Source organism: Perna viridis, chromosome 10 (assembly GCF_037379345.1).
Source record: "Perna viridis isolate PV_CMFRI_1.1 ecotype Kerala chromosome 10, ASM3737934v1, whole genome shotgun sequence".
NCBI classification, from domain to species: domain Eukaryota; kingdom Metazoa; phylum Mollusca; class Bivalvia; order Mytilida; family Mytilidae; genus Perna; species Perna viridis.
In genome coordinates, this window is record NC_142454.1 from 31,104,096 (window position 1) to 31,113,947 (window position 9,852).

The 9,852-nt window shown below is 34.1% G+C and overlaps 1 protein-coding gene across 1 annotated transcript in view; it reads left to right on the top strand.

Annotated features, from left to right (window-relative positions):
• The window catches only part of LOC148605365 (sodium-dependent proline transporter-like), a 28,892-nt gene extending 19,600 nt beyond the window's left edge, over nucleotides 1-9,292 (top strand). Inside the window, exons 9-15 of the mRNA XM_088549722.1 lie at nucleotides 1,203-1,327; nucleotides 1,811-1,926; nucleotides 2,551-2,682; nucleotides 3,602-3,701; nucleotides 4,641-4,750; nucleotides 5,803-5,955; nucleotides 7,008-9,292. Of these exons, the coding sequence (XP_088405848.1) occupies nucleotides 1,203-1,327; nucleotides 1,811-1,926; nucleotides 2,551-2,682; nucleotides 3,602-3,701; nucleotides 4,641-4,750; nucleotides 5,803-5,955; nucleotides 7,008-7,196 (925 nt within the window). The 3' untranslated portion in view covers nucleotides 7,197-9,292. The remainder of the gene's footprint in view (nucleotides 1-1,202; nucleotides 1,328-1,810; nucleotides 1,927-2,550; nucleotides 2,683-3,601; nucleotides 3,702-4,640; nucleotides 4,751-5,802; nucleotides 5,956-7,007) is intronic.
• Nucleotides 9,293-9,852: the final 560 nt, after the last annotated feature.

The following is a 9,852-nucleotide window of genomic DNA, read 5'->3' on the forward strand; positions in this document are numbered from 1 at the left end:
AAGCTACTTACACACTGATACTAAATTTTAAGGTTTATATTTATACAACAGAATGACTATACACATACAGTGAAAACATAAAGATACGTCCATTTAAGAATAGGGAAAGCCATGTAACAAGTACATGTAAAAATACTGTACTATTGAAACGCATTTCACACTCCTGAACGAAACAAATTGAATAAATAATTGTGAGTGGTTATGTCAAGATATACAAAAATGGCGAGAGGATTTTGCAGTTTGAAGATAACATCTATGCAATATTGAGTAAAATAATCTTTCCTTCGGCGCATTACAGCGCACACGATAATGATGTTCCGAAGATAGAGTTGGTCGTTCACTGATTAATTACCAATAATCTAATGAACTAATTTGGGTACAAAATGTAACAGATTGGACAATTCAGAAAGGGATTTTTTTTCACAATCGTCCATTCAACTACTTATAGAACTTCATCAGTTGATTGTTGTTTAATCAATGGACGACCAAACTCGATCCCTTAAACATCATCCTTTTATGTGCTATAAACGTATTTTAGCAATAAAATTTTGCATTAAGTTATTGATGAATCGACTCTATCCACCGTGCATCATCATCGTTTATGCTATAAACGTGTTTTAGTAATACTTGGTTCTGCATGGCGTTGTTGGTACATCGTAGTTTCTATAGTAACTGCATCACTTTTACATGGATGTATTCTTGAATAAGCTTGAGCAGAGAAATTATTAGTGTGTAACTACTAGAGACTGCTGTACAGCCGAAATGCGCAGTTGGTATTGTCCAAGATTCTGTAAATGTATTTCTGTTAGGTAACAGTCTTTATAAATAGCTAACAGAGGAGGATTCGAGCGTGGCAAAAAACCACCCAAATAGCTAGTATTTCTTATTCAGAAACAACTACAAAACACATAAACAGACTTCGTTTTCCATTCTGCTGTTGCGCTATTAAGATAAAAATTGCATAGGTTATTCATGAAATCGGCACTTTGCAAGATTTAGTGAATTGGGAGATAAATATACGTTTTCTCTTTAAAATACACATCTATGCATACGAAAATTCGGCGTATATAGATAGGAACAAACACTGCTATTAGTGGGTTTTTTCTCCACCACGAATTTTCATTACTATTAGCGGTATCTGAATGCTATATAAATTGGAACTAAGACGTTCTTTATAAGACATTTCCCTGTTACATTTTCAGAGATGCTTTCCTTGTTTCCTTAATCAACTGCGGTACTAGTGTATTCGCTGGGTTTGCTGTGTTTTCGTTGTTGGGATTTATGGCTCATTCTCTCAACAGGGACGTCAAAGATGTTGTTGATAGCGGTAAGTACAGACCAAAGTAAGAATCAGGATCGGTTAGTAACATTTAGTTTCATGTGAAACAGAATGAAATCCATCCAAGTTACTTAGATGCTTACATGAGATTGATGTAAAATGCTGACTACAAACGTTCCAATGATTCGCAAGAGTTATGTCCCTTGCCCTAGGTCTACCTCCTTAAACATTTTTTATCACCGAAATACAACAATTTAACGAACAAAAACGATATGTTCTCCCTCTTTCTCAAAGGATCATAATGAAATCTTGAATGTCTTCAGAAAACATTTTATTTTGTTATCTTAGCAGGACTTTACGTCTTGATAATTTCCCATAAGGTACACAAGTTCTTCTCCCAAATGCATATTTAGTATGCTTAATATATTGCCAACTTAAAGCATTCAAAAAGATATTGAACTAATTTATTCTATAAGGTATATCATCGTTGCTTCACATTCATCAGAAAATAAAACTTTTATATCATTCCAGGGCCTGGTCTCGCATTCATTGCTTATCCAGAGGGTATTGCTAGGATGCCTGTTGCTCCTGCGTTTTGGGCATTCTTGTTTTTCTTCATGATCTTTACTCTTGGACTTGACAGTCAGGTATTATAAATGGATTTAGATGTTCTTACCCTTCATTGGCTTCAAGGCTTATTTGTTGTTATTAACACAGACAACAAAATATATCGAGTTTCGCAAACCCGACCAGAACAAGAGACACAAGTGTGCATTTTAGTTGTCATAAGCACCATACTAATTTGGAACACCTGGTATTCTACCTGTAATGTGACCAATATTAGTAACAGTTGTAAAATGAAAATCATGGTAAACTTTGTGGGTTACATGATCAAAATAGGAAATCTCGGCACTTTTTGATTTCGGTACAAAAGCTAGTACAGTAAATGAATCCGACACTGGCATGTATTAATTTGCTGCCTTTCTCATATTACTTATAAAACAACAATTTCATCTTGTGAGTATATGTTGCCCTTTTAAATCTTGCTGCTGGATTGTATATAACATGAAGGGAGGAGCAAAAGTGAATTACGAAAAGCGATTCATGATCTGTATATTGATAGCGTGAGCGTCTTCTAATACTGTTACAACCGGTTAACGCATAATGCGAAAAATTCAAATCAATTCCACATAGGAACATTATACAACTGTCAAGGTGGTCATGGGATGCACAAATTACCAATATCAGTCAATGTATAATTCTAATTGCAGTTTGCCATGATGGAGACAGTTATCAGCGGGTTTATTGATTCCTTCCCGAGGACTCTTAGACCAAGGAAGACACTGTTTACATTATTTTGTTGTTTCATTGGTTTTCTTCTAGGCATGCCCCAAGTCTGCAAAGTATGTATCAACCAATGACTGAATCGTGAGAAAATATTAACAGGTGTTTTCACTTTGCTTTGTTTAAATAATAGGAAATATTTTCAGTCAATTTGTCGTTTAACAACTCAAATTTATGTGTTTTGTAAAAGGAGGAACAAGGTCGGACAGTTTTATTTAGATTTCCATGACGTCAACGGAATTAACCTTGAACAAAATCTTAACGAATTGTGTTTATATAATGTAATTTACAACTTCGCTTTCATACTGTACACGATTTTATATTGTTTCTTTAAAACATGAACCTTGTAATTCATGCATGTCAAAAACCTACACAATTCACTTTTATTTCTTGTTCAGAAACAGTTATAGACCTCACTTTTTCATTCATATGGATATTGCGTTTTTGAGATAAAATTTATATAGATTGAACATGAAATTAGGACATTGCAAGAGTTATCGTTCTTGATTTGGTTTGATTTTGTTGATTTTAAAGTGAGATTAAAGTGTACATTTCTCAAAAGTACAGAAAAGACTACTGCCACATAAAAATATACCATATGTAGACCAAAAAAGCATTGTGTGATCCATGGGTTTTTCTATACAATGAATCACCTTACCATAGGCATGTCTGAATTTTATATGGACTGGTACTTAAACAGTCTAAGTTTACCATTCTGTTGTTGCAAAAAATAAATTTATCTTTGATTCAAATGTCTGTATGTTTTGTGCATCAATGAGCAAAAGATCTAAAAATCTAAGTTTAAAATCCCCTCAAAAAATCCTGGATTAGAGCCCCTTTTTTATAAATACCTCGCCCTGTAAACCGAGGAATGAGAGTTGCATTGATGCCAAACTTCTCTCGCTGCCTTTTCGAAGTAATTAAAGAAGTTGCACAAATCCCCTAGTAATCTGAATTATATGTTACTTTTTCATGTAGGGTGGAATCTATCTTTTGACATTGGTAGATTGGTATTCCGGAAGTTACAATCTGATGATCGTCAGTTTGTGTGAACTCATTGGAGTATGTTTTGTTTACGGTGAGTAATGCTAGATATCTAAGTCAAGGTAATAAACAATATTGTTAATTCAGTGAGTAAAAAAAAGATGTAGAATGCGCAAGGCAGTACTAAAATGCGTATGGTGAGTTGTTAGTGAATGAAGGAATGTATACAGTGAGTTACTACTAGCTGGTATCAAATAAAATATAATGTATGACGAATTGTTGACAAATGGTGATAATGCAAATCACAGCGAATTACTGCATGTAGTAAAATCAAAAGCACTGGCGAATTCAGGGGCTGCAAGTGTTGGCAGCCCTCTTTTTTTATTGGAAAATTTGTCATTTTCATGTGTAAAATTGACAAAAATGATAAATAATGTCCAAGCACACCCTTCCCCTCTTTCTGGTGAATTCCGGTTGGCATCCATCCTTTTCAAAGTATCTTGGTCCGCCCCGAAAAAGTAAGTGCATAGTGAGGTGCCAGCAAATAGTTTAGCAGTAAGAAACCTGGACGTGGTAGCAAATTAACTGTTAGTATAGCCGGTTGTAATATTACCTATATAACAAGCATATGACCATAGTACATGGTGTCTATATATGAATTTTGTAAGATAATTCTAATTTGGAGTTTTCTTGTAAGTAAAACAGCTAGCATATACTTTAAGTAGTCAATGGAGTCGTGGTTCGTATAGCTTGTTAATAATTTACATTTTGTTCGCATATGACAAGCGAATTTTTGAGTGAGCACAGAACGAAACCCAATTTATGTTTGTACATGTATTGAAACAGTCCTACAGCAGCGTGCTTAAGAATGCCTGAGCCAATACAATTGTTGAGTTAACACAGTCAAGTCAGTATTCAGCAGCTGATTTGAAGAGTCTGTACATATGAAATATGCTTTAGTTAAGATAGCGTCTTGATTTATTCGGGATTCGATCCAGACCGGGTTTTTTTTCTATCTTGTTTTAAATTACAGGCATCAATAACTTCAGACGAGATATAGAGATGATGGTTGGGAAACAGCATTTTTTGTTTTGGATATACTGGTACATTACATGGCCCTGCATCACTCCTATCGCTATTGCTGTGAGTTTAGTTATAAAGTCTTCACTTTTCTTGTTGTAATAACTTTATTCTGTGAACTTAATTCTAAGGTGCGAGATACGCATACATTGCTATGCAGATGCGAGGCGGAAGATTGGTAAAAAATGTCAAAGCCACAAAAAACCCTAACCCCAACAACAAAAACATGATGACAAAATCTCTTTTATTTTTTTCTAAAGGTGAGTTGATTAGGGGAGCACTCATTTATCCAACTTGTAACAAAGAGGGGGTGGATGTATATTGTACAAGTAAATGTTCACTTTCAATCTCTCGTTCATAGTGTTTCATCTATGAGCCTTGCGAATAAAATTAATTCACATGAAAGTGACATTAGGATACTTTTGGCAAATACAGTGTAATAAAATAACTTCCTGTCTTAATGTGGTAGGACATAGTTATCACAAACAAAAAATGACAATGGATGTCTTGATATAATCATAAAACTTCATAATATAAAGACAAATAAATTTCTCCATACAATTAATGCTTTAATATCCATATGACGTTACGCACGCTATTGCGGCACATGTTATAACGTCGGAAGTCGACGTTTCTCTACACTTTTCGTTTCTTGCTTGCTTGCTTGCTTATTGAAACACGTGTTGCCTAAAATTAACGCAATTTCGATAATTATCACAAAAAGAACATATGAAATTATTCTTCAATGCAAAAAAATTAGTGAATTTCTTACCCTCTGCAATAGCGCAATTCACTATTTTAGTTTTTTAGGACCTACAGTTCGTTACATCTGATATTTTTGGCGAAATTTTGACGTTTTTACGGTTTTTTTGGAAAGTTTAATTGATTATAAATTATTACAAGTACCATTTGTGATAAAATATTCAGTACTAATAATTTGTCCTGAGTCCAACAGTATACAACTTTCACATATTCACTGTTTTGATCGTTTACAATAGCCATTTATAGTTTACATAGGTGTGTTATAATCGCAATAGTGTGAGTAACGTCTATGTTAAGCTCCGAAATCGAACGATAATAATTGGTTCGATCTGATTATCTTTATTTTTTTTCAGTTTATTGTTATTATGTCAGCTCTCAACTATGCTCCGGCGTATTATGGTAACTATACTTTCCCTAACTACGCAGAGGCTCTAGGCTGGATGATGGTATCTGCCCCATTAGCTGCAGTATTGGTCGGTTTTATCGTTCAGGCTTGTAGATATGGAGTAAGTATATTTCGGGGCGTAGCTTAAATCTTGGAGAAGTGATTTCAAATTATAACAACCGGTACATCAGTCACCTTTACAGAACCACTTGTTGTTGCTTTGTTTTTTGGGGGTTTTTTTTTGTTGTTTTTTGTTGTTTTTTTGTTTTGTTGTTTTTTAAAGGCTGAGAGATGTTCCTATGAAACTATGTGTGAGACTCATACCGAGTATATACCAATCCTGTACTTAGGTGCGGTGCTTATGAGTATCAAAATTTAGTGAGTCATTCAAAGTAATAAATAAAAATGTTCCTCATATTATAAAGAAAGATACAACTGAACGAATGTTACGTTTATGACACAATCGTAACGCCGCAGCCTTTCTCGTTACACTAAAAAAGGCGTAAGAATCTGTTCAGAATTGGTCCGATTTGATTCTTAAACTATAGCTAGAAAAACTGGTTGTTTTTTTTACCAATACTTTTTTCCCTAGTTCCTCGCTTCATGCCAAGATTTTTGGTAGAGTTATTGTTCTTTATTTCTAGTGATATCGAACTAATTTTTTGGCGCCATCTAGTGGATGGAACTACTTCGATACGCGTACATGTATCACTACATGTACAATATCAATAATTCTTAAATTAGAAATCTTGGGTTATTTGTAAGTGTAGCGGGAAATGGCCGAGTAGTTTCGATTATTTTACGATAAAGTTACATGTTATTACATGTTCACATGACAGATGCTACATGTTTCTGGCTACCAGACCATTGCTTGAATTTTTATTCAACCGAAACAAGGGTGGCAAAATATGGCTGGCTCTGGTACTAAATTAAACTTGTTGGACAGATCCTGGACTTTACAATCCGAGTGAACTTGTATCTCCTTTTCTTTTTATCTAAGGTTTGAATTATTTTAGGAATTCGTCATTTTCCATACTACCCGTGAAAATCACATGCATGTAAGTATGAAACCGACGAACAATAACGAAACTACACTATATGTTATTTAATGAGAGTTATGTTACCATGACAACAAATCGTAAAAGTTCATGATATTTTCTATTCTTTACACAGATACCGAAGGTGTTCAAAAAGCAGCCCGAATGGGGTCCAGCACTGGAAGAAGATAGAGCTATAGATCCCGACAGATATCCACCACTTAATGATATAAGTTTTTCAAACCTAGCAAAGAATGGAACTTCTAATTTGGCATATGTTGGTGATGGAAAAGTGAAATACATTCCCCCAGATGTACGATTGTAAACAATCTTCAAAGCGCTCAAGTCCTAAAGGAAAATTTCAATAACATTAGAACTTATCTTATTACATGTATGAGATTAAATATACCAGTGAAGCTGTACAAGACAGAGTCGGTCATACGGTTCCTTTAGGTAGTATAGCCACGGGGAGACAGTTTCGTCATCATTATAAACGGAAGTGTATATTTATTATGCTCTGCCTATGCTCATTGTCTCAGACTTTCTTCCGCAAAAATGTTACAAATTAAATATCACAATATGTATATCAATCCGCCGTTTATAAAATTTGAATTTTATGTTGAAACCAGCAATAAATGGGGGGAGTAAAATCTGTATAATAACCAATTTATAATTATTCGTGCAAAGAACGCATTACGATGTAACTCGTGCGCGAAACAAGATCCGCACATTTATTAAATGTAAGCGTTTTCCTTCTTTCAAAATGATATATTTTGCTTATTAATTATAAATTATTATCGTTAAGGACCAACCATTTGATTTTATTTCATGAGGTTTAAATTGATGGTAGGACTGGTTATTTTTTTGTTTGTTTTTGTTTTTATTTTTTCAAATGATTTTTGTTTATAGCTTTAACTCACATTTTCCAAACCATGCCTTTTTATTTTGACCGATAATTATTGCACTGCTGAATCATTCAAACAAATATATCCTACCTGAATTTTCTACTAATTCGATCCTCACTATAAAATCAAATGATTCCTTCCTCGAAGTATATTTTGTGTATCTTATGCATAATTTAACACGTGTTTTAACTGAACAACAAATGAACTTGGTCCCTGACTGTATATTCATGTTCCATTCGTTTTCTGATTGTGTAGATATTCATGCATTTTAACAGTTAAAACCAGTCCTATGTATGGCATATTCTGCTTAAACAGTACCTTATAGGGTCGGAAAGTCTCGTTCTAGTTTCATTTTCCTTACCGGAATTTCTTATGTAGAACGTATTGAAATCCAAAGACCGGTCTGCATTTTATTGTTTACTTAAGGGATTTCGAAACACTGTATTACAATGCGAAATCTTCTATTTTACGCCTTTTCTTCACACTTTCATCATGTGGAAATTGGATTTTATCAGTTTTATTAGCATTTTTACACGAAAATATGTTTTGCTTTAACATACTGAACGCAACGCTCTGAAAATGATAAATCTCTATGTATTTGAATGGTAGATTAGGACCCATTCTCGTGAAACCACGGAGTCACATGACGAGACTTTACATACCTTATTGCACACAAATAGTTTGGTTGACTGACAGACAAAATTTGTAATGACTTTTGAATCACACTAAAAATGTCAGAACACTTTGAAACATTCCCGGTTTTCCTTTTTTGTTGTTGTCAAAAGCTTGGATTATAAACACACTCACTAAAATGAAATGTGGTTTGAGCAACTGAGTCTCATTTAAAGAGAAAGACCAAGGCTAAGGGGCAAAACTGTTACAAATCGTTAGTACCTTGTTTAAACCACTTTATATAATATCATGTAAGCATTTAAGTAACTAAGATTGATTTCGTTACCTTTTAACTAGCGGCAAATTAATTGCAATGCAGACATATCACTGATTTTAAAAGTTATTTCCCTTACCCTAGGGACTAAGAAACGTTTATTTTTTCCTTTACTTATAAGTTGTAAATTTGCTCTCCTAAAAAAAACCTGCATATGTATATATCGTTCACCCGAAGTAATGTACATTTAGAAACTATTGCGTGCATTAATAATTGCGCTTTTATCATTTTAAGAGCACCATAGAATTTTATTTTTTTTTTATTTTGAAGAAAACCACGTAAAGCCTGTAGTGCGATTTTTAAATCAAACGCCTTTTCGCAATAATGAAATACAATAACGAGATGGGATATGGTGAATATGTCAAAGAGACAACAACCCCATCGGGCTAAAAAGGTCAACATTGCAATATTTTCTAAATTTGCATCATTCTAGGGTACTTCAAATTGTGTAAGATTTATTGCAAATATTTAATATGATAGCACAGTCTTTCATTTCAAGATAAGCACAATTCGATACTCGTGTACATTGTATATGTATGATACATTTAATAATCATTTTCATATTCCCGACTTTAGCTGTTTTTAATTAAAGAAAGGGCAGTAACTTACCAACCAGACACACTGGCTTACTGTCCCATTGAAACAATGGACAGTAGTAGACTTCAGATTTAAAGTATTCGATTTATTGGATATGCGATTATTGTCATTGGATACTTTGAAGTAAATTATTTTAAACCATTTAGGTAATAACCGAAGTGGACATAATTCAAATGTTTTCCTTTTTTCATGCTCGCGTGTTGGTGGGTTATGTCCCTTTGAAAAACTTGCTAAAATGAATAATTATGACAGTAATCAATTATTTCCTATGAAGTTATTGTGTTATCACTGTTACTGTACAATCTGTATTTACGTGTACACAAATACCAAGCGCCTTGCAGTGGCAGTCGTTCATTTCCCCTATTATTAATCAATGCAAACAGAAACGTCGCATAAACTCAAATTAATTTTTCCCCGACTTTGCAAGATTCGGGGCTGGCTGCAAGGTCCGATCAGCGTCTGACATTCGAAATTCACTATAGAAAACGAGCATCTGCCGCTGCGTGGTCAGGAGCTTGGGTTGGCTACAGATA